Genomic DNA, 26,262 nt, shown 5'->3' with positions numbered 1-26,262 from the left:
GACGATCATCGAAAAATCGGGGCTTTTTGCGTGGTTTACACCATGCTGGCATAAACAATATGCACGCTCGTAAACGTGTGTGCCGGACATTTTCTTTATTATCTATATAATATAAATATATTTTGTGGACCTCTAGATATCACACACATAGTTACATGACTTTCTCATCGCTAGGCGGGTGCCGATGGTGAATGTATAAAAGCATAGCCTATTGCTGCGGGTATATGTAATGTATAATGCGGCGGAAAAAAGTATATAAAAGCTGAATGTTTGTAATTAAACCAACGAGCCAATCAGCGTACAGCTCCTCCGTCCAATTAACCTCGTTAGCCCGGTTCCTGGTCTTTGCGAGACATCGGCAGAAGGGCAGTCGATCGCTTTAACAATCGATTCATATATTGCCGCGGCCACGATACTGAATCATTATTATTTTTCGGATATTATCTCTGCCTAAGGAGATAAATGATTGATTTAATTATCAAATATATGGGTTTAATTGGATCTTCCGAGATGGAAATTACGAGAGAATCACACGATTTTAAATATTGCTATATATATTTTCAGTTATGTTTGCGAAGAGAAGCGCCGCTTTAAAAAAAAAAAAAAAAACAATATTTTTATTTATTTATTGGAACTTTTTTGCTTGAAAAATGACCACACACACGTACAAGTGGAATGATAATTTTTTTTATCGCTCGGGTTTTGCACGTTCGATAATTGTGTCAATCAGATGTCGCAGTAGAGAGAAGAAAATTGGGAGAATCGATTTCCTTCTATCGAGTCTCGCGGAAAACCGGATGGTGAATCATCGAGGTCGATTCGCGAATTGGACGAATCGAATGGACGTGAGCTCGCGCGTTTGTCGGGACGGGTTACCTTAAAAATAAGTTCGCTTTTGCTGAAACCGGACTTCTTTTTAGTCATATTGTCAGAACTTAGGCGCCCCCTCCGCTCAGTGCGTTTTTTTTGTAGGTTCTGCAATATCTAGAAACAAAAGAAAGCGGGACATAGCCAGACGTAGTAAGAAGAGGGCAGGTTAATAGAAATTTGGCAGGTTAGTAGAAATTTCACAAAGAGAAAGAGACAGACAGAATGGGAAAGAGAAAAAGAGATAGAAACAATGTCAGAAACGGTATATATAAGAAAAGAGAAGGAAATAGAGATAGAAAGAAACAGAGTGAACGTAAACAGTAAGGAGAGAGGGAGAGAAACGTCGGTGTAATTAGTAGTAGACGGATATGTATTATAGTTGACAGCTTTTGCAAGAGATGGTATATAGTGATACAGTGTGACAGAAGTAAAAAATTGTCAGGCGGCTGAAGGATTGATTTTTTTTTTGGTCTGGTCTCTAGCGAGATCAGTAATTCCCGTGTGCGGTACACAGTTGCTACATCACACAACGAACGCTGAAAGACAATCCCATCCCTAATGTGCCTTCGCTATAATGTAGTATTCGATCGCGACATCCGCCAGCGGATGCAAAAGTAGCGGGCGTCATTTCGGATGTTCCTAATGGTGAGGTTCTCGTTGAATCAGGACGTATTATCGTTTAAAATAAATTAAGAAAAAGAAAAAGAGAAAAACGATTGACAAAGTATCGGTACCTCTCATTTTTCATCTCCTTCCTGAACGCTATAATACTGGCACATACACAAGCACATAAATAGAGTAAATAATTACGTCAAATATGTTTATGGATCAGTATCGATGTAAATTTTTGTTTCGCTCGCGACTATTAATAATTAATACGATCGATGGAAAAGTGAGTAAAATGTGAGCGGGAGCACAAGTAAAAAAAAAACGATTTCAGTGAGAGCGAGTGTTGTGCACGTGAAAATACAATACAGTCGGCACGGTAACAAGAGATTAACGATCCGATGATCCGTGAATTAGATAATTAGTAATCAACAAGCCATTCGTTAGTATCAAAGCTGTCGAATCAGCAATCGCGCGTCAAGCGTGAAGCCACAGTTCCTTTTCAAGCTCGGATGAAGCTCGATGAATTATTTAGCGGATATATATGTGGTGGCAAATTTAAGGATTCTAAAAAAAAAAAAAAACGCGCGTCTTAAAGCCGTGTATCTTGATTTCGAGCGTGTTTAAATACATTGAAATAATTCAGCGACGATAATTAATCTGCTGCTTCGCGATATTGTCGATCTCATCTTTCATGCAAATTTGACGGTATTGTTTCGAGTTAAAATAGAATAAATTTAATCGAAGTGTGATTAAATTTGAAGAGAAAATTAAAAAATGTTATATGTCAAATTATCCATTTTGTGTTCTAGACAAATATTCAAGTATTTAATAGAGTCGAATTAAAGGGGGATTAATCGAGGGAAGGCTACAAACAAATATGGAAATTATGTATTAATTTATGCTTAAAATAATAAAAATTATTTAAGATAATTTGATGATAATGTCTTAACTTTGATCCGTGAAATTCATATATCGATGAGAAAGAGAGAGAGAGAAATCTGCAAATATGATATTAATGAGATATAAAAATTCCACTCTTGTGCCGAAGTAATGCGCGCGCATCGCTGCTCTGCTGAAAGAAACAATTTGTGATGAGATAAACAACGGTTTGCACCTAAAAGAGGAAACTTTCCTCTAGTTTTCTGAAAAATTTCATGCAAAAAGTACGAAGATAGAAAAAACTTGAAGATGATCATAGTTTTTCACGAGAGTTTTCCGTATGCAATTCGAAATGAGAGGACATTGTATAGGTAACAATGACATTATATATAATATACAGATTACATGTATAGTATATGTATATAGTGTACAGAGACAACATCAAGGCTATGCTTGTTAATCGATCTTGCAAGTTTGCTCTGTCGCATCTGTATATGTATGCATATATCTCTGGCTATAATTCGCGCCCAAGAAACGCGCGAGTTACGCACTGCGAAAATCACGCAGACGTAATCGCGTGATAATCGCGCGCTTCTGCGTGACAGTTATGATTTATTGTCTCTTAATGTGCGCACACACGTGGGTACGTTTTAATTTATATGGTGAATGCGACCAACCCCGACCATTATCGCGACGGTTTGCTACTATGCGGTTGTTGTTAACTCTAATGTGCGTGCTTTACAAAGGCACTCGTGTTCGTTATCTGATTTAATTACGATGTAAAGGGAAACTCTGAGTGCGGGTGGAAAGCTTTTGCATTCAATACAAAGGATACCGCATCATTTTTAATTAATTAACTAATTGAAGAACGAGTGTAGAAACGAAATATTTGATCTTATTAATGATTTGTTGTATAAGATCGGAGATATATACACAAGTATGAAAAAATATTTTGCTGAAATATTTGCTGATAAATTCAATATTTAAGCTACATTTTTATAATATTTTTATAATATAAAATCAACGGTTCAAAAAATAAAAAAAAAACAGAATTAATACAATTATATATATTATATAAAGTAGAAAATTTGCAACTATGATAACCTTATCATCAATTTAACATAATATATATAGTTATAATAATTTTAAATCTTCCAGCGCATCCTTTTATGTTTATTTTATTAGTTTATTTTCTTTTGCATCTTTTTTTAAATTTTTCTTATGTTTTTCATCATTCTAATTTTCTACATCATAAATTATCTATTTATTTTTTCTATTATACTGTGCATTAGAAGTTTTTAATTGAAATATAAGTAAATTAAAAATCGAAAATTTGTAAATTTAAATTGTCTTAAACTTAAGATAATATAGAACATAATATTAAAATATTAATTTATATTTTTATCTGCGCGCATTTTTATACTTAAAATTTTAATACTAATTTAAGACAAATGACAGTTTCAGGGAAATCATAACTTTACAATTCTCCAAATTGATACATTTATCTAAATTTGCTTAATTTTGCGTGATAAGTTCTGTTCAATGAAAAATACGAGAATTATTACAAAAAGAAGAAGTGGAAAAATGAGGATCATTTCTTTCGAGATCGGGTCTGCGATTAATCAACTGTCTCCTGCGTATTTCCGGTTTCTTTTCACGAAAGACGAAAGACTACATGTACAAATGATAGTATACGTTGACATATATATATATATATATATATATATATATATATATATATATATATAATATGTGTGTGTGTGTGTGTGTGTATGCACATATACACATATACACACCGTATATATTCTGGAAAATGTTGCGTTCCGATTTCTAGAAAACAACACGCGTCAAAAAGATAGCATCTTTCACGTACAAAATTTTCCTTTCGTTACACATTAGAATCAAGACAAGACTGCATCATTGATGATTCGCCGTGCGATCGCGGAGGAGCATCAGTTCTCAAGACGACAAAGATACACGCGAAATAGAGGAAACGAAATATCCGTTACACGCACAGATATATATATATATATCGAATAGCGAGATCGTTAAATGACCGTGTGCTATCGCGTACTTTCCTTGCTCCTGTCACAGGAGCCAGAATGGATTTAACTATCAGGTCTTTGCCGTAAAAAAACACGCTAAAAATACCGACAATATTATAAACGTGCTCCTGGAGAGAACAAATAAATTAAACATGATAATATTACGGATACATACGCAGAGGAAAGTATTAATGGTGTACTCTCCGTCTTGGTGGAAGTAAAATATCAAAATAAAATAGAATAAATAAAATGAATATAAATGGAATATTGGAGTTGCTTCCTTCTCGGTTAAAATCAGACTTATCTAAACAACACGAAATAACAAGCAATCAGAAGAAACACAAAATAATTGGAGAGAAAATAATCGGTAAGGTTTGTTAGTAATAATTTATCATAGAAAAGAGGAATAGGGAGGAGATAAAATGTCAGGAGAATAAATAAAATTGGGAGCACACATCAAACACGGGCACATCGCCAAGAAAAAAATTTTGAACAAATAAGATTATAATATACACCTATACACTCACAGGCAGACCTACGGTTAGACCAACCAACTTTCTCGTCTGTAGAGCGGTTCGTGTCGAATACCTCGTAGAAATTTTCCCACGTTTACTCGTATTATTATTTTCATTTTACAATTATTTACATTGTACAAGATTTTTCTTAGGCATTTCGCATTTTATAATCGCATCATCAGCTGGATAAATTCTTCAATAATGATAAGACTTGCGACAAACGAATTCTCGATTCTTAATCATCACCGTGACCCCATGCGCTACCATTGTCAAGAAATGGTGCATCCGTTATAAATATATAATACTATCAGTACGATTACATGCACACGTATCTAGATTACGCAGTCCGTCACTGAAAAAACGTCGATAACTGCTATTGACTCATACGTTAATATACATGCGCACCTATATCGAATCAGGCCAATAAAGTTATGCGGCTTATGGGATCGGTGATAATCGAGAGTCGAAAAATTCGAGGAAGATAGAGTGTACTGTGATCAGCGATCGGCGCGAACATCGGCCGTTCCTGCGATTACGTAATCGAAGCCCGCGAATCCATCAGTATTCGACACGACCAATTAATTCACAATAACTATTCGTAACCAAACTCATGTTAGTACCTAGCACAGAACGGAACTTTCCAACAAAACCCGACAAAAACAAGAGCATTTCATACCAAAAAACCGTTTTCAAGAACTTTGGCGAGGAATTCAGCTATTCGGTGAAACATGGACTTCAACTATATATATAGTTACGTAATAGAAAACATCGTCACTATAGAATAATATTGCAAGCATCATCATTCTCCAACGATCAATACATACTGAATTCTTCTCAGCTAATATCGCATCTTCTAATCTGTGATCCATGTCACACGTCGCATCGCCAGGACTACGGGACTAAGGGCAAGACTGATCAAGAGCTTGTTAAAATATGTTACACGATAAATTTTGCTATATATCTTTCGAGAAAAGCTATGTTTATCTCTCATGAGAACGATATTATAACTTTTCGCACAATTTTAGTTGAAATCATTATTTTAACAATATTCTTATAATAACATTTTTATCTTACGAGAGATTTTGATTATCATATAAATTAAAAATAGTTTGTTTTATCTATATAAATTTCAAGTATTTAATATTCGAGGAAGTTACGCGAGACAAAAACAAGATTAATTATTCTGTAAATCTATAAGTATTAATTCTATAAAATTTAATCAAAAGTTAGGCATAGTCTCTTTTTTTTTTTTTTTTGACCGATCTATATTATTCTACGGATACTTCTCAACAACGTTAAAGCTCTTGATCGGCTCTGCTACAACTCATAAACTGGATCTAAGTATGTCGGGCGTGTTATATGTGTAAAAAATTCCTCGTACCGAAGACTGTAAATTACACGACAAGACTATGCACGCTCTCTAGAAAACTCAACGAGAAATATATATGACCACAAAACGAATATGACAATGATAATCAGAATAATTGTAATCAATGAATATAATAACAACGAAAGAAACAATAGCAATGAGTAATAATGATCTAGCGTATATAGATATACGTAGAAACACATTGAGGTTTTATGTTAACGAACGCTTGAATCAAGAAAGGGCAATTGGCCTTGGTTTCAGGGTTACTAGGCAGGCACACCTTGCTGGTTCGGTCTGGTTGGGGCGGTGTCGCCCGACGCTCGTAGTGCCTCTCCGGCTGTTGATAAAGGGGGATCTGCAAACCCATTCGGAAACGTGTTCTCGCAATTCGCCTAGTAGTCGATTTGTTATATATATTGTTTTCTCTATGTCTATGTGTTGAGGGAGTAAAAGACAAGATTCTCTTGTATGTGTGTATGTATAGTTGTTAAGTGAGTTGCATTGTATGTGTATGCACAATGTGGAAAAACGTGTAGCATATAGAAAAGATAGGAAGAGTTCGTCATTGTTTCGCGACACTTGATTACAAAGAAAGAGAGTGAGAGAGTAGATTTTCGATGAGATGATAAGATTTGCGAGATATGATGTTATGAATGCGATGTAATGAATACGAAGAACGACGTAATAATCATCAGGCGCTACCTGTGTTTTTGTTTTGCATTTATTAACGATTTTTATGTCTACCTGGTATAGCGATTTTGCGCTATTTTCACATTATCGGCTTTGTGCTCGCATTAAAATGATGAAGAGACAAACATAATATGTCTGTTATGAAAGAAAATCGCTCCGTTATAATTCAATATTTACACACAATTGTCTGATAAAATATCGAAATAAAAAATCGAGATATGAAAAATTACAAGTGCTATGCTTTCCACATATTAATATTTTTGTGTCAAGTTTATATTTTGTTGCAAAATTTATAAAAACTGCAATGGCTTAATCAGTAACTGAAATTAAAATTAAAATCTTAATACAAATATTATATACTCGTTCATGTATTGTGACCTCGTTCTAATTGAAGAAATAATAATAAATTTTGTGTAATTTAATAATAATATGAAATGATATAATTATAAATTATATAATTCTATATTTTTTTTCCATTTTATTAATGCGATATACAATATTACGCATTTATCGAAATTTATTTTTTGCGTTCTGAAAATTTATGGTGATAAGGGCAATGATAATAATTCGGTTATTTTGATTCAATCTAATGAGTTTATATTTTCAATTACCTTTGAAATGTCTATATGAAAGTGGCGTAAATCGTACATGGCTATTCTCATCAAATTTTCGAAATTATTGTCTCGTTAAATTTTTTTTATTAAAATTCGAAATCGAAAAGATAAGACAAGAATTGATTTCTTTTTGTTTATTAAATTTTATCCCTATATTTTAATGAGGAAATCATTTATCTCGTGAATTTGACAAGGAAAGGGAATACAGGACAACGATTATTAAAATACTGTTTGCTGAACAGCATTGTTATCCATTTCGCGTATTTCTTCACTTTTATTCGCTGAACAATAATTTGTTCAAACGGTATCCGCGCTTTAACAAATCTCTTGCACTTAGAACGCAGCTTTCCCTCATTGCATACATTTTTTTTTTTTTTAAGCATATCTGGTTTGTACAGAACAGAATAGAACAGAGAGGAAAAAGCAGAGGGAGGCAATAGTACGTTTCAAGGCAAGCGTAACAAGATTTTCAGCGAATGACAGACTGCTCTCTTGATTGGACGAAAAGCCTGATTGATTCGTTGGTCTTCGCTGCACGGTTTTACGCTGACAGCATGAGCACAAATAATGTAACACAAAACGTTATCCCACGTAAACACAATCGCCGACGTGCTGAAGCACCGAAAGATAGCAAGATAATTTCTCAACCCAATTACCCACGCAAAACCATTAATGAACTTGCAGTTCATTCGCTGTATAATGGACCTGGCAAGATATATGTACATCGTGCACATAAAGTCGTTTTAGGTTTTATCGTTTTTTAGCTCATCTTGTCATTAATATAAGGGCGTATAGATTTATTAATTATATTAATAAATGTATAATTATATATTAATTAACTATCTGAAGTTTATTTGAAGAAACAAAATATATTCGAAGTATATGAGAAAAAAGCGCGAATTTTTTAAGGGAATTTATAATAGAAATCAATATAATTTTTGCATATTTTTCTTTTCCGTATTCATTTTCTGTTCTTTCCTTTATCTTTTTTCAAAATGACTCTCGACAAGGTGGACAGTAGTAGATTTACGCGTTGCATCGATTATCGAGTGATATATATACATTTGCTTGGAAGAACAGTTACTTACCCGTCGACGGATCGCAGTACCTTTATATTATTACGTGCGCAAAATCGATATGTGCATTAGAAAACAAGAGAGCAAAAAAAGGAAAGGAATAAAGTATGAGTAGCGAATAGCAACAATTATCGGAACGACAATGAAAAATATAATAAAATGTCATATGTGTATGTATATGTGTGTCATGAGATTTTCCATCGAGTTTTACGGTGTACTAGCGATGATTCCGCGGGACACGCAATCGCGTGCACGCGTACTTCTTTTCCCCTCTATTGCCATTTCGTCACGCTATCTCTCTGCTTGTATTCGCGGACTGTTTGTTTATATGTATTATTTATTATTATTGTGGCTTATATTAATATATATATCTGTTTATGCTCCTCTCGGTGCGGTGCGTTATGATCGAGCAAGAGAGAGAGAGAGAGAGAGAGAAAGAGAGAGAGAGAGGGAGGGAGTGAGAGAGAGAAAACAACTGACTCTAATTTACAATTATTATTATCGTGAAAGAGAAAGACAGACAGAGGGATTGGAGAGTTTCATGTAAAGTGGAAGTTTCGAGGTATCATGGGATATATACTAGAGTAGAGCCGTGGGGACATTCATTATATGTTCAGCAACGGAAAGCGAAACATAATCTAATAATCTGAGAGCCCAGTTCGAAAAGATTCTCCGCAGTGGTGGACTGAGACTTTTATGACAAAGTTGCTGAAAAAGTTATTTTGTCAAGAAGCGTATCCTACTTTCACTGCACATATACCTAGAAAATATTTATACACATATATATATATATATATTTGATAGTGAACTTGATGAAATTCTTATGACAATAAAGGGTGATTCCTTGTATATGGAGAAAATGATATTTTCGCTAATGTGCATAAATTCGGAAGAAAAGAGAGACTTTGTAAGAGAGACTGTTTGCGGACAGAATCCACCACTGACGTGAGAACTTTACTTGTCATTCAACAAGTCACCTGTGATTAAGAATCTCCATGTAAAGATAAAGTATAAAAGGCTGACTGTTGTTCCCTCTTTTTATCTCCTCCAATTTTCTACAGCGATCATGTATCAGGCATAGACATAATTATTTAATATCTCGCGTAAGTGCGGAAGGTGATTTCTGCAATTGACTGATCCAAAAAACTGACAATCGACATTAATTAACTCTCGTTAGACCTCATTGTCGGCAGGAAAAGTAACAGTTTCGTAGGAGGAAGATCGCTTGTCAGCTTCCTGAATCATTAAAGGTCATCAAACCACTCTTCTCTTTTTTTTTTTATACGTAAATTACACGAGCTACACGTATCGTATATGATATACAAAATGTGAACAATGCTGTATAATGAATAGCAAAACACTCACATAGACTTCTTCCCATTGCGAGACATACCGCACCAGTCTTGACAAACGTAGTAACCTAACGAGTGACAGCAGTTTAGCAAGCCTGAGAATCCTGAGAGCACGTCCAGCATGCAGGATCTGGAAGGACTCGCTGAAGTCCTGAAACTTGCGAATTTGTTTTTATGATATTTGATTTATCTTTTCTCTCCCAATTCAAGTAACTAAATATATACCAGATATTCACGACATTAAAAAAATATTATAAATAAAAGTTTTAAATATTTTATCACATATATATTTTACTGTCACATTTTTCTAATATTTTGCATTATAATCATTTTACTTGTTTGATTTTGGACAAAATGTACAAAATTAAACGCTTTTACTGTCTTAATATAATGTGCCTTGATATTTTTTACAATCTCTTTATTAAAAACGTATCACACTTAACATATGCAAAAAAGTATAAGTTCTCATCTTTGATATTTATGTTTGGATAAATTGGAGAAAGTTGTGCTTTAATAATTTTTTTCTCTGAATAAAATGAGATAATAACTTATAACAATGGATTTTAACATAAAGTTGCGTTAATGAGCTATACGATCCATAGGATATACTTACTTGATTAAATATGAGGAAAATGTAATCTAGTGGTATGGAGGAGATGAGGTCGAGAAAGAACCAAGTCCTGAGGTAGTGTTTCGCGATTAACTTCGGATCCAGTATCACCTGTTCGGCATTATCCTGCTGCATTATACCTGCAACGAAATATTTGTTATTTCACGTATTTTTCATTGTCGATGATTTTCCAAAAATTGCAAAGCTCTGTCGGAAAAAATGCTAATGCTATTTTGTTTTACATTTTGGCGATTTGCCACCGATTCAAAATATCGCAATTAATGCATTTGTTATGCATATGTAATGTGTAATTTAATAACTAGAGCTGGAGATGCGAAAGAATCCATTATTATACACAAAGAAAGAAATAATTATTGTGTTATAAAACATCCGCTGGAAATAAAAAAACGACACACGAAATTTTTAATCACGTCGAATCAACACAACGCAATATAAGTAATACAATGATTTTCATCGGCCGCGACTCGTGACCCATTTCCACATTTGTGGAACCGCGTCAAACACGTTTCAAATTAATCCCGAGGTAATAATGAAATGTCAAGGAGCTGAGTGTGTTCTATCTTGCGCAACAATACCGTCATTGTGCATGTCGGGGCCGGCGAGGCCTAAGCAGATGATCCATCTCGCATCTCTGTTTTTATCTGAGATTTTTTCGCCGATACCTTTTACGTCACGATATAGTAACAACGAATCGCACGAGAGTAAAAATTAAAGTTAAAAGTTATAATAAACCTTCACAATCTTGGATAGAGAAGAGTTTGAGAAGTCCCGAAACAAAAATTTCATCTTTAAAATTTTATCTTTAAGAAAGGAAAACACTATGTAACATTGTTGACAAGACAATTTTATGATTGCGAAAATGTACAATCTGAATGCGTATCAAATAATACGTAGGAAAAAAAGCATGACAATTTTTGCACAATTTTTAAAATTGATTTGAAAGATTAATTCAAACTTCTAAGCAGCGTATTTAAAATAAATTTAATAGTCTTATAGCAAATACTAATTGCTGATAATTTATTATTAAAAAAAAAGTTTTACAGCAAACTGATTGATCGAATGATTCGACTCACCCGTCCTGAAGTTGACGACGATGTCTATAAGGAATATCGTGTCGGAAAGGCAGTTGAAGGCTATCCATCTAGTGCTTAGGTCGTCATTGAAAAAACTAATGGCGACTGGCAGAATTATCAGATTAGCTACCAGTAGGAGGAGCATGCAGAGGTCCCAGTAGAATCTGAAAAAAAAAAGAAAAAATATGTTAGAAAATTTATTATAAATTATGAAAATAAATACTTTACATTTTATTCCACAATAAATGTACTAATTAAGAAGCGAAATCTGATTCGTACAAATTTAAGGGAGAACGTGATAGCAATTTAGAATTTCTTCTCATTTTACTTTGTTCGTTTTATTTATTAAATCATACGCGATAGTTACTTTATATTGTCACTTTAAAATGACTTGAGCCAATAGAGATTATAGGGATTGACTTTGCAATCTCGGTTAAAATAACTTTCAGAATCTTATCCAATTCTCGTCTTTATTAGTAAATCTCTAAAGTTAGAATATCGCGAAGATATTTTTTTAATCTATATTCTTTATGCAATAGACAGATGATTCCTATGTACGGAGGGGAATAGTGTCATTAATTTTTATCTTGATATATTTTTTGTGATACAAATAAAATTTTACTGTAGAGAAAGAGAATATTTTCATTCTTAATAATATATTTTTTACATTAATACATTCCTCGTAAAGTACGCAACTTTTTTCTACATAATTAAATTTGATAAATCAAAAGTTGATAAAAGGATGTATGTATATGTATTGTTCAAATATATAGAGAGAATAAATGATATTAATAATAATTTCAATCTACGAAGACAAAAGAGAATCAACTCTGCAAGCACTGATGCCAATTGCAAACAAATTGCACGAATTTACATTTTATTACGCTCATCAAGTACACAAGTTTATTTCGATGTTTTTGATCCGCCTAACCAGTTACGGAATCATTAATCTACAAAGTAACGCTTGTGAATAAGAATGAGGGTAATTTTTCACTATTCTGCGGGGGAGGTAACGAGAGATTCATGGCGCAATTGAAAACACGAGGCGATTTCTTTCGAGTAGATTAACTGGAAATGCAGAATAAACTGTTTCGCGTTTTATGCTGTTAAAGGGAATAGTTCGAGTAATGTTTCTATCGAATGCTCAAATTATCGCTCTACAGATGACTGTCGATTTGAAAATTATATGATTATAATAATCGATATTTGACAAAAGTCTATAATTGTAAGTAATGCGATATAAACGCGATAAGAATGGAAAAAATACGAGTACATTAAATAATGCTGGAGTCTTGAAATAGGATATTATAAAAATAAAAATGAGCATCAGCTGATCTCAGTGAGAAATGCAAATCAGAGATTGAATTAAATGCGGATACTAATCTATAATTAAATACGTTTTTATAAGTGAAATAAAATTGCCAACTAAATTGGGACAAAACGAGATTATTTTCCGCTATCAATACTGTCGAACGTGCGATGAGAATAGCAACGCAGCGGACATTTTCGATGGACATCACCAACTTTGCGGACTGCGATGCCGTAAATTGTGATTGTTAATGGACAAACTCGTAGCGTTAATTTCACAACTTTGAAATTTTCAATCAGATATGCACATAGCAAAGTTATGCACTGGCAGTTCGTTTTGATGTAAAACATTTCAACTTTTCTACAGTTTATATAATAGAATAACGGAGGATAATGTAAAATTATGACGATAATGAAATCATACATATGAATGAATCTCTGATATTTCTGGATATTTATATATGTTCTTCTATCAGTTTCTCCTAATCATTAAAATTTATTTAATATATTATTTTCTTTGCTATATATCATGTTTTATCTTATTATTTATTTAGCAAAGCAATAATATAAAGAAACAAGATAAAGTACAAAGAATATATTGTATTGATTAATTCTTAAATGTGCAAAAAAAAAAAATATATATTTGGAGAATAAAAATATACATGTGAATATACAGAATATTGTCAAATATACGCGTTGGATTATGAAAAGTGATCTATGATAATATTATTCAGACAATTGCCTCTTTATTATTTAAGATTAATGTGGAAAATTATGAAAAACGTCATACTTCAGCATTTATTAAATGCATTGTAAATTTCGCAAATTCAACAGTCTAGTTTGAGGAGTAGTTAGATACAATCATCGAGAGATTTTCTCTTAAAATGAACCTGACGCGTAGACAATTAATGTCTTATACGATGCACGATATTAACTTTATGACACATAAATTCCTACAGCAATATGTACCTCAACTTATGGTGTAAATTGTTATCCTTCAAATTATCAACAATTTAATTCCTTCCTTTTCTTCTAACAAATTGCTGTCTTATCACAATAAACTATTGTGTGCACAGGATAATCATCTATCATGCATTCTCTTTAGCTTCATTAATTTTCTCATCAAAAAATATTTTAAATTTGAGAATTCGTACATGAGCCATAATAATATTGATACAATGTAATACACGGTTAAACAAGTATTATAACGAAGAAAATAATGTACTCGCAAAGTTTAAAGCGCCAAGATTTCCGCGATAATTAATTCCTGAAAGCTTGACTTTAATCAGTTCAATTTTAATTTGAACCGGAAACCTTGCTAACACTTCGTGAAGTAATAACGTTGCTGCATTCGGGTAATAAATGCGCCCATATCTCATAGTATATACCTGAACCTTTCAGCTGATTTTTTTCTCTTTTCCTGTAGGTAGATGATTTGATTTAACTTCATTCTTCAAAAATAAACTCCATTCTGCGAAAAAATGTATACAATACGTTTGCTTCTAAATTTATTATTATTTTAACCGCAATACTTCAATAGATTTTGCTTGGCAAATTGTTTTATAAATCAACTATATTTTTATTTCTATTTTCTTTTTAATATCTTTTTTACATTTTATCTTTCTTCCTGTTTTATATTGTTCTATATTGTTTTTATTTTTTTGCTGCTCACATTGTAGCTTGCAATATGTTTTTGTGAAAAAAAAAACGGGAATTGTTTTTTTTTTTTTTTGCATATTTAAAGAGATTTTACTCCACATAGTATAATAAATAATATGTTCTTCCTCTATCTCTTTTTATTTCTCTCTATTTCGTGCAAATCACGAAACAACATGCACGTAGCTCGAGCTTTTGCGTGTCCGGTGTCGGATGCTGCACGCGAATGCATCCTGTCCGCTTGAGCGCATTCCATGGAATGGTATGGCAGAATTTTCGGATACATTCTTTACCGCAGCAATTTTGTTTAATTTTGCGTGCACAACTGCAATATTGTACAGCATTTTTCGATCAGCAACCATGTGTAATGCCGGAAACATTTTATTCACATCAAGTACGAATCGCTTGCAACGCATCCGGATTTATTCTTCACGCACTCGTCGACGCAAAGCAATCGAAAGAAAATATTCGGATAATTTGAATCCGAGCTATGATACGTGCTGTAATTGAATTAGATTACGTCGTGAATACGCGGCGAGTAAAAGCCGCAGCTATACTAGATTTTAACTCGAGCTTGAGCCGGTAAACCGCATTAGGATACCGGGCTCAAGACCACATTAGCTCTAATTAATTTATTAGATAATGCTTATAAACGCGAGTCGACAATATTTCAGAGTTTGTCATCCTTTACTTAGCGTTGCGGGATAAATGTATCCAAGTTTCGTGGGCAGGACTTCTCAATATTGCATTAATCTATACATAAAAGTTGCATATTAATCAATAAATTATATACATACAGATTTAAATTTATTAAATATATACAGTTTATTAAATAGTTAATTTATTAAATATAATATATTTATTAAATATATTAATATATATATATATATATATATATATATATATATAAATATATATTTATTAAATATATATATGAGTGTTGAAATTTTAATGGTTAGCAATATATAATAGTAAATATATTAAATAATAATGTAACAAGAGATTATGTATATTTATTATATTATGTAATGTATTAATATATTATATAATAATGTAATAAATATCCCGTTGAAGAGATTGAGAAAGAAAGAAAAATAAAAATTATGAAACACAATAAGAGCAAAATATAAAACTTTCTTTATAAGGGATTTAAAATATTTTACGTAAATGAGACATTTAGCGTTAATGCGCTTTTTATCTTCAGATAAGACAGGAGAGTGACAAAGCATATCTTAAAATACAATTTTCTACGTAATGACTTATATCAACAACGAGTCTTTTTATGTCTTTATCTATTCATATTTTTACCATAAAGTTATAGTAGTAGCGATTGTTTTATTTTGCCGCGCGTGTCAAACTTCACAAGTTCCTCTTTGAAAACACAAAAAAGCAGATGTCTATTTAAAAAAGTAATTCAATTATTTAAATTTGTTTTTATTTGAAAAAATTAAAATGCATTTACATACTAATATAATTTTTTTCTTCCTCCCTAAATTTAATAGACACGTGGAGAAACACTTTGCGTGCGCATCTGCATATATTTTAATTTTTTGTCACCGAATGATTTACATTTGACAACATAGTAGATAATCACATTTAGGTAACGAAGAGGCGGCACCACATGGTTGATGGACCGAAAAAAATTAAACTTCACTCATGATATGCACGCGAGGGCTGATACTAGCGTGCCGGTATATTGCCTTATAAACCGAATGAAATGGAATATCTTTGCGCCATAATAAACTGGAGCAGCCCAGTTTCGGTGCTGCACGAAATTAAACGTAATTCAGCGATATTGGAAGTGGGAAGAAGATTGATGGACGATCGTAGATTCCCAGCAGCACGATCATAGGTCGAATGATTCTTTTCTTTATGACATGGCGTTTGTTTCAATTCGCGGCTCATGTTTCTCCATGAGTTATGCTCATGCGGAAACATTTTCTCGAATAACGCGCTCGCCTTGGGAATTCGGATTATAATAGTTCACTTTATGTGTCGATACAATATCGCGATGTTGAGGACGAAATGCATTGGAAAAAATTTCGCTGATCGATTTTCATTCGTGTGGAAAGGCGAATATAAATGTAACAATAGCGAGCCATCGGAAATGGATCGAAAAAATTTAAATTGTTTTCTATTCGCCCGCTTATAGGTTAATAGAATTAATGATATCAATGACGGAGAAATTAATTACAAAATTTGCCGATGGCTAATTTGAGCGAGTCATATACAGGTATAATCGACATTATTATTGCGATAATAAACGTCATGTTTAATATGTGTTATGTACAATACGTGTAATATGTTTGGAAATATTCTGCAGGCTGTAATTAAAATTGGTACTCTCTATGTAGGTCATATATCAAATGAAGCGATCAATTGAAATGAAAAAAAAGACACGTAAATTCATGGATATTGGCCAACTGCCCTGTGTTTAATTCGATGATATGCATTCGGTTCGGCGAAAGTGGCTGTTTATATCTGTTTGTATCTCGTTTATATGGAATATTATTTATTAAACCGCACCTTTCGGGAACAACGCCTCATTTCTATTAAAATATAACGGGGACATGAAATAGAGAGATAATTAACTCTTATCGAGCGGCGTATTTCTACATTGGTAAAATTTATTTTTATTAAACATGAATCTGCGCTCGCCGAATTTGCATAATGAACGTGTTCTAACATGAAAAATATATTATAGAAATATTAATACGAATGAGTTAGATATGAGTATTTAGACATTTAGAGGAATGCTCACGTAGTATTTAGATATCGAATGAATTATCATAACAGCATAATAGAAAAGCAAAGTTGTGTTTTTTTTCTTTAAAAATTTTCCTTATTAACATAAATATTCGCGAGATGAAACGAATTAACGAGGCGTGAAGAGTTATATCACCCCAACTAGGGATTTTGCGAGGATTTTTGTACCATGCGCACTTTTTTCCGTACGTAATACTTTTTTCCGTTCCGCATACGTAACGCTAGACAGTGACCTAGAAGCGCCTGTGAGATTACGCTTTGGCGATAACCATATCTCGGCATTAGATTTATGCCACTTTTTCGGAGGATCTGCTTTAACGAGCGTACGTTATGGGCAGCGAGTTCCCTGAATTCGAGACAATTTGCCACATTCTCGCCCCTTTCAGAGATACTTTTTCTCCAGTTGTCCGATTCACAGCAGATGCATTCACGCCTGGTAAATTTCATATTATCATAATAATCAGATGTGCTATTGTTCATTCACGAACACATCTTTTTGCGATAATTGTAGAAAAAAAAAAATATTTTTTTTCTTTTATAAATGATACATAGACACAATATATTTTTGTCGTTTTATATATATATATATATATATATATATATATCTGTCGGAAGCATCCGGCGGTTACGCCGACAGCCGTGTATATTTCTTCTATTGGCGGTCTATATTTCCAGTTGTTCCGAGTAATTCGCCGACCGTAGACTAGCGCGAAATGTGGAAGTTGAAATACGGAATTATACGCCTACACTCCAGATCTCCATGGAATTCCATGAAACGGCGTTGGCTAGGATATCGATGAAATATCGGTCTCCCACGCGCTTCATGCCTCCGCGAAAAGGCGAATATGTTATCGTCCTAGTTTCTCTTCTTCTGAATACTTCCAGCTTCCAGCTATCCTATCTGCGAGAAGCTGACTGCATTAATCTTAATTTGCTTTAGACGATTCGGATATAACAGCGTCGTACATCAAAACTTTTCCATCCTGCACTGAGCCGCTCTCAGAGGCTTTCTTGACCTTTTCCGTCCGACGTACTCTTTATCCTTTTGTTGTGAAAAAAATGCGACACGCCGGAGAATTGTCGCGTCAAAAGGATGGATGATTCCTGCCTGCGAATGCTCGCGATCAATCTTGCGCTTCAGGTTGACTGAAGATGCGTCGTGTCATTTTTAAATAAGAATTGAAACTTATTGAAGCTGCTATGATTCCTCGATTTCAATGCTGCCGAGATCAAAATGGCTTATGTCAGAACGGAGCAAAGAAGAAAAATGTATTTCAAAAGGAAAATAAAAGATGTAAAGAATGAAGAGATATGACTTTTCTTAAAATCTAAAATATATGGATGTTGTCGTGTCTACAATACAGAAAATAATATATCGAATTCATACTGAGTCCAAATTCTATTTTATTGGAAATAATGATTTTTAGTTACAATTAATCTATTCCTATCTAGTTGCATTTTTTAGAGACGCGTGGCAAGAAATAATGTGAATATTGGAACGGATTATTCGCACATGTCATCTGTCGCTGCGATGTGGATGCTGAGAAGCGTGCCATCCAAAACGCTTTTCCGCGCGCGTATTTGTATGCTACGAGGATTAAGAGATTTTGCCGTAATATACATGTATATACACATCTCGTGTCATATATGAACGACGAATTTTGTGGTGGTGCAGCACTTTAATAGGATTATGTGAAGCAAGAAGCCGAGAATTCTGCCATTTTTCGCATATACTATATGTTATCTTCATTCGTGCGCTATTCTCGTTGCGAGAAACGCTGTTTGAAGTATGATATTTTGCCGGAAGTAACGCGGAAAATTTCTACTAAATGTACAGCAATAAATCATAGATTAAACTACCGCGCGATTTTCGAGAAGGCAAAGATATTTCATAGAGTCACTTTCTGTAAAAATAGACATAACATACAAAAACTTATTTAACTCGAAGAAAAATATCATTCTTTACTAGAAATTTGATAATTTTCTTCTACTTTTAATACACACAAATTTAAAGATAAATTTAATAAGTTAATAAGTTAATAGAATAATTATATTTTTATTTTATGATCGATAATGTGATAGGCCGAGTATGTAGGAAGCCAATTATTTCGACTATAATATGTAACGTGACATATAGATCAATTGTTTGGGATAGAATCCGCAGGATTTCAGGATTTAACCGATAACGATAATGTATCGCATTATATCCTATTTCGACCATTTTCGAGTCCTGTTTCAACATGTGAGTTTACTCCATGATGCTGCATATCAAAAGAGTTGGACTGAAACTTTAATATTATCTATAAAACAGGGTTTTGGATATCCGAACTAATAATTGTGACTATCAACGAGCTTGCTATTCATTAAACTAGCAGAGAATAAGAAATTTATTTTTGCATTTAAGAATATTATATAAATATCATATACATATCATTTTATTTTTGAAATATGGAATTTTTGAAATATGGAGTATTAAATATTTTTAATATTCCAATAAATAAATTGTGATAAAATTATGCGCTTTATTTTTCTTTGCTTTTTCTCATAGAAATTTTATTATTTATCTAATATTTTATAAGATTAATATATATTATGAAAAGTACACATAAATAAAAATATTTTGGGATAAAATACATTTAATATTATTCATGTTCTCTTTTCCTCATTCATAGTTTTAATTTTTTTTCCATTTGCGATGCGGAAATATTTATTGTATGCTGCAGTAAGAATAAGGAAATGTTCGTAGAGTACACTTTTGCGTGCTAACGTAGTCAGGAACTGTTTACTGCAGTGATAGTACCACTAAATTTGTAATGCCAGTGTCTGTTGATTGGAAATGCATAATAGAATATCCGCGAAATAGCGCATACTTGCAGCATCCACGAAAATCTCGTTACGTAGTTGCCGTCGTTTCGTAAAAAAAAAAAGGTGTCGTGATAATATCTCAGTAACTTTGTACTTTCGCCGGAAGATATGTTTCATCATTGCTTACTGTAATTATCGATTTTGCGCTAGAATATAGGGAACAATATGAAACGTGACGTTCTAGAAGTTAACCATCATTGTTCCGGCCTATTAATTCTTCTGACATTGATGGATCTCTACGCTGTATTACTACTCGCGGAGCAAACAGGTTTGCGGAAATAAAGTTTGAGATCGAGTCCATTAAGGGAAAAGAAATGAGTGTATAAAAACGAATATCGTAAAGGGATCATCTCTAAAAAAAAAAAAAAACTACAGTAATTACAAAATTAAAAAATTATTTAAAAAGAATATTTTGTAAGAAGAATTTTTTTTAATTTCTTAATATATTAATCACGATATTGATTATGATTGTATTTTGTATATAAAGATCCATCTTTTTTTACTTTATTATATCGTTATGTTTGAGAAATTATATTTTCCGGATACATCTAAATTATTTTTAGAAAAGTCTATCTCTTTACGAATTATAGAGATTATATTGCTATTTATGTTTGACCCGACGTGTACTACCACGTCTTTTGATAAGCTTGGATAAATAGGTGCTAGTTGCGATATAACATTTTTATTCGCTTCGCCGAATCTTTCATATGATAAATCTTCATGACACGTTGAAAAAGGAACTGCGTAGAATGGTTAACAAATTTTTATATCTCAGTTACGAATGTAAGTTACATTCGTACATAGAGATTAATTGTGCTTTACAATTTTAATATTTTATTTGATTAAAATGAAAATCGCGCGAAAATGAGATAAATAAAAAAGTGAAAAATATCCACAATTAAATATTGTATATAAATATCAAAACTGATAATTGGGCACTGATTGAGAGGAGAGAGCGCGCAATCGAATGAAGATTGATGTTAATGGACAAATTCATGCATACTTCTTTGGACTTTAATTGATTAATTACCGCTTGGTATATAAAATTTTATTATGTAATGCAGAAACTTTACGAGTTGCGTTTGTATGTATAATAAAGAGATTATTTAATATCGAGCGCATTAACGCACTTGTTATTACGTCGCAATATTTTTTTCCTATACTAGTTTGTTGCATACAAAATAGAAATATACTCGCGGGGATTAGATAAGATCTTATTATCACAGAAAATACGCAGATATTTGTGTGCGATTTATATACGGAAAAATAACAATTAAGTCCATTGCAATGCATCATCAAGACATTTATATTTATACTTTTATTTTATTTCATTTTATACTTTTATATATTTTTTTATATTTTTATATTTATACTTTAGAAAGCTATTTAAAATTTGCTAAAATTATAGTAATTTTAGAAACAGTCTTGACGATAAAAATTAATTTTATCTCCAATAAATAGTTTGCGTAACATAATTATTTTTGTTTAATAAAATATTATTTCAGAACATAATATTATGGCATTTCTAACAAGTCAGTAATGCCGTGGGAGAATCGTTCCTTCTTCAAATGGATATTATTAAGAAAACTCGGTTGCTTGCAATTAGTACAATTCTGCAACGACTATCAGATTTCCGATTAGATGCACTTTGCTTAGCGAAGCGCGGCGTACTATTACATTCATACGTGCGCGTTTACATACATACATACACTCGTATGATTACATTGATTAGTAAGAATCGCCATGAAATGGTACCCATACACTTATGCATACACGCGAACCGAACAATACTGCGGGGTCGCTCATTGTCCGACAGAGGATGCTGACATAATCAGAAGCACGATCATTCATTTTATGAGCCTAACACGTGCGCGAACGGTTTTCGAGATCCTCCAAATCTTTTATTTTTTTTTTTTTTTTCTTTTTAAAGAAACTTTAAAATTTTCTAACGTTGAAAGACAATAGTTTTCAAATTCTATTACATCAACGAAAACTCAGGTTATGAACGAAAGAAAGAGAGGATGACATTTATTTTTCTCTAAATATATATACTAAACATATATATATTTTTAATGTGTTTGATTTGTCGCGTGACTTTCCGTCGAATCGCGACTCTACTTAATGCTGTCGCGCGAAATGATACATCTCGCAGGGAATTATCACGGCTATTTCTGTGACGCATTTAGATATCGAATTATGCAGATTGTACCATATTACGCTACTAAATTGCCGCTAACGTACGCTTAACTAGGCTATTAATAATTTACTTGCCGATCTTGTCGATAGCTCTCCTGCGTGCAACCGTGGAATAATCTTCAACATTTTCGAGCCGATAAGTCTTTAATTATCCAGATTACATTCGCATATCATCGCGTCATCGAATGAATTTCATGGCATTCCGACCGTTGTGTATCGATGAATGTGCGCCAGACACTGTAGCTTTTTAGAATATCGTCCAAGTATAAATAAATAAATATTGCAAAGAGCGCAAAAAATTAAAGAATTTTAACAATAGTCAAAATTATATTTAATGTTAAAAATATTTTAAATACGCACAATTATATTTTTAATAATTTATATTTCATCAAAGACATTAAGGTAATGTCTTTCCAGAAATATCTATGATAACGACGATTATAGTAAAGGCATTGGGTATCGCTATTTCACGCGCTTATATATGCTCCGAGCTACTCCGACATGTAGAGCCGGATGATCAACGCTACTTAAGAATAATTGATTGAGTCGTTATAGCGCGCAGTCGATGATCAAACATATTGCGTTCATTAACTGGACACTTCGGACCCTTTTGACCAAACCCAACACGTTATCTCTTATTTAAAGCTTATTTGCGCCACGTGTGACAAGCGAAAGAATTAAATTCATCGTTCTCGTTGATTCCGAAGACGAAAGAAAAAAATAAAGCTTCTGACAGAGACAAGAAAAAGAGAAAATAGAACATAGAGAGTAATATACATACACGTATAACCACATTAGAAGTGATTAAAAAACAACATAAAAGATTATAAGAAGCTAAATAAAAAAATGATGAAATATCAAAGAAATATATAAATTTATAAAAAATTTATAAAAATTACACATTAGTACACAAAATATATGATTTCTGATAGTAAAGAAAAATATGCAAATCGTCCTTGTGTGCTCACAAACTTCTCTCTAAAGAATAGATTTTATATAAAATATTTTTTTTTAATATCATTATTAAAGACGCATCTCCTGATTAGATAAAAAAAAATTAATTACATGTATGTACCTTTATTTTTCTTTTCTCTCTCTAGAGAAAGATATATCTTCCCTTATCAGTAGATTTAGCTATTCTAATTTAATATGTGAACAGAGAGAGACGGAAATGTGTATTCACCTCGCAGTGGGCGTAGGTCATGATCATGGTGGTTTCATACTCGGGGAATTAACGCAGAAATAGAGACGAGTTAATTAATTAAGTCATCTTAATTGCGCCCTCGGTTAAATTCATCCTGACCGAGTACGCACACGGTTTCTCTTTATTTCTCTCTTTCTCTTTCTTTCGGATGTGTAAATGTATTTCGCTTAATTGGCAATTGCAAAAAGCACAAGAGAGTAACTTGGTTTTGTTCGCGGAGGCGGAGGCGATCGCGCAGTTAGCCGCGGCGCGCTTTTTATGCTGTCCTTATGAATGAAGCCATCTACGCGGTCGACGTTGACGAAGGACGATGATTCGGGAGGGACGAGGTTCGCTCTGTTACGAGCAATTAGCATGGTAGGTGTCGGCATATGAATGACTAAGTAATCGGCTTTACGTTCACAACGTCGCTTAAATACCGGTGAACCGAGCTGCTTGTAATACATGACACATTACAACCCCGCATTTCCCCTCATCTACGAATGTTTTGGCTAATTTTGCGCGGTGCTATTAAAAAAATAGTAAAAAGATTTTGATGGAAAATTTTCAGAATTTCAAAAATCAGGTTTTGTATAAATTAAAATTAATTAAAAAATTTTGTAAAATTTGAATCCGTAAAAATTAAATCGTATCCGATGCATTGTATTGTATCAATTAAATCACTTGTGAACTTTTGTGGTTACCTGCGTTACTTAAGACTAGTTTCTTTTGAGTTTAAATCTTGGTTTATATCTCGTAAATTTTTATTTTATTTTTCTATCTCGTAAATATTTATTTTATTTTTATGTTAAGTTTTATGGAGAAATTGTCCCACAATGTTACGCGGCACTCAGTATGCTCCGTATAATGTCGACACTAAACCCTAAGCTCTACAATTTGCATTTTACGACAATCTCTTTTGTAACAGCCGGCATAACGTTGCACAAGATTTAAGAAAATAAGAAAGATTTTCACGCTTAGGCGGATTATTTCGCGATTGGCATTATCTTTGCGAAGTTAATAACGCAGTTGTTATTCGCGAGTCCGTTGATTTCCGGAAAAGATTGGAAGTTGAGAGGATCTGTTGAATTTCTGGTGAACCCGTTTTGCGACGTCACGTCTCGCAGGCTGATCGTTCGCCAAACCAAAGTAGGTTACAAGTGTTTGCTCAGCGATATCTAAACGCTAAAGGATGAGTGTTTAGCAGATAGGATGCTTTCAGTCGGTTAAAACGTGCCTGCACACGCAGTGATTTCACGGTGGATCAGTTTTAACTTTTACGATTGATCGTTACGGACGAGCGATATCGTGTTACGTGTTATTTCATTAGATCAAGTTACAGGAAATCGCGCAATTAGTCGTTAAAAGCTTTATAAGAAGTATATATATATATATATATATATATATATATATATATATATATATATATATATATATATATAAATATAATCGCTGATTGATTTATAATTAAAAAATGCCAAGATCATTCTATTCATAGTTTTTAAATTGTAAATTATAAAAAATTTAAAGATTTTAAAAAATAAAATTTTATATACTTCTCCAATTATTAATTTCATATTTGTTCTTTATTTTATGTAGGATTTAGTAGGATTTGACATTTTTAAATTTTATTTAAAAAAGATTTAAAGTGCAACATAAGGAAAATGAAAAACAATTTTTTACAAAGCACTTACGCTTTGGAAGCATTTAACGTCAGATTTTCAAAAAATATAAATGATAAAATGACAAACTGGAATTATATCGTATTTTACGACAGGCTGATTTACAATAAGTATATTTTCTACGTATAAAAACTGAGGAAAAAAAACACAATCTCATTGGTTCCAATAAAATCTTTACTTATCCTTGCACCGCTGTAAGAATTAGTTTTTCTGTATCTAATATATTTTCCGGTCGCGATAACCGAGGTTAATGTACTGAAAACACTGATCATATCACGAGATTCACGTACGCATGTACACGTCACCGATCGTTGAGCAGTTTACAGTCATAAGTAACCTTGCTTTTAACCTTGCCAGCCCCGATCGCCGACCAAATCGAACCAATTAAATTTTATCGTAATAACTCTAATAGTGGTATCTTAATAGCAGCTTCCCCTTTATGGTGTCTGCCGATCGTCGTTAAATGCCATGCAATTTTTTTTGGTATATTTATGTCATTGCCGAATAAAACGAGGAAACGATTTAATCCGGTCTTTTAACATTGCGTTTATGGCAAATTGTCTCGATTTCTTAAGATTTCTTTACTTGAGTTATGCATAAATTAGATTTACATTGAGGATATAAGGAAGGAAATTTAATTTAAGTCCTAATAATTTTAGTCACAAATCTGCGTTAAATTTAGAGATTAGTTGAAAAATTATCCTTTTAAGTTTAATTGTTGAAAATGAAAAAAATTATATAATTACATTGTTATTTTATTTATTTTACTAATACAACAATGTTATGTCAACATTTATCAATTCTAAATGTAGTGCAATTAATTCTTTGTTTTATTTATAATTATAGTTCTAGGGAAGATTTAGTCAAATTTAAATTAAATGAT

The 26,262-nt window shown here is 32.7% G+C and overlaps 1 protein-coding gene across 12 annotated transcripts in view; it reads right to left on the bottom strand.

Annotated features, from left to right (window-relative positions):
• The window catches only part of LOC126850245 (potassium/sodium hyperpolarization-activated cyclic nucleotide-gated channel 2), a 119,926-nt gene that overhangs the window by 11,324 nt on the left and 82,340 nt on the right, over positions 1–26,262 (bottom strand). For 7 of the 12 annotated variants that reach the window (XM_050593040.1, XM_050593042.1, XM_050593048.1 and 4 more), the window contains 4 exons: positions 11,724–11,887; positions 10,633–10,769; positions 10,033–10,176; positions 877–984 (listed from right to left, as the gene is read on the bottom strand). In XM_050593040.1, coding sequence (XP_050448997.1) covers positions 877–984; positions 10,033–10,176; positions 10,633–10,769; positions 11,724–11,887 — 553 coding nt within the window. Of the gene's footprint in view, positions 1–876; positions 985–6,144; positions 6,643–10,032; positions 10,177–10,632; positions 10,770–11,723; positions 11,888–26,262 lie in introns of those variants that run through there. The other 5 variants (XM_050593051.1, XM_050593053.1, XM_050593044.1 and 2 more) reach the window with 3 other exon arrangements.

The sequence above is a fragment of the Cataglyphis hispanica genome, chromosome 6 (genome assembly GCF_021464435.1).
Source record: "Cataglyphis hispanica isolate Lineage 1 chromosome 6, ULB_Chis1_1.0, whole genome shotgun sequence".
Lineage (NCBI taxonomy): Eukaryota > Metazoa > Arthropoda > Insecta > Hymenoptera > Formicidae > Cataglyphis > Cataglyphis hispanica.
Note: the sequence above shows the minus strand (reverse complement) of the source record. Positions and strands in the feature narration are given on the sequence as shown.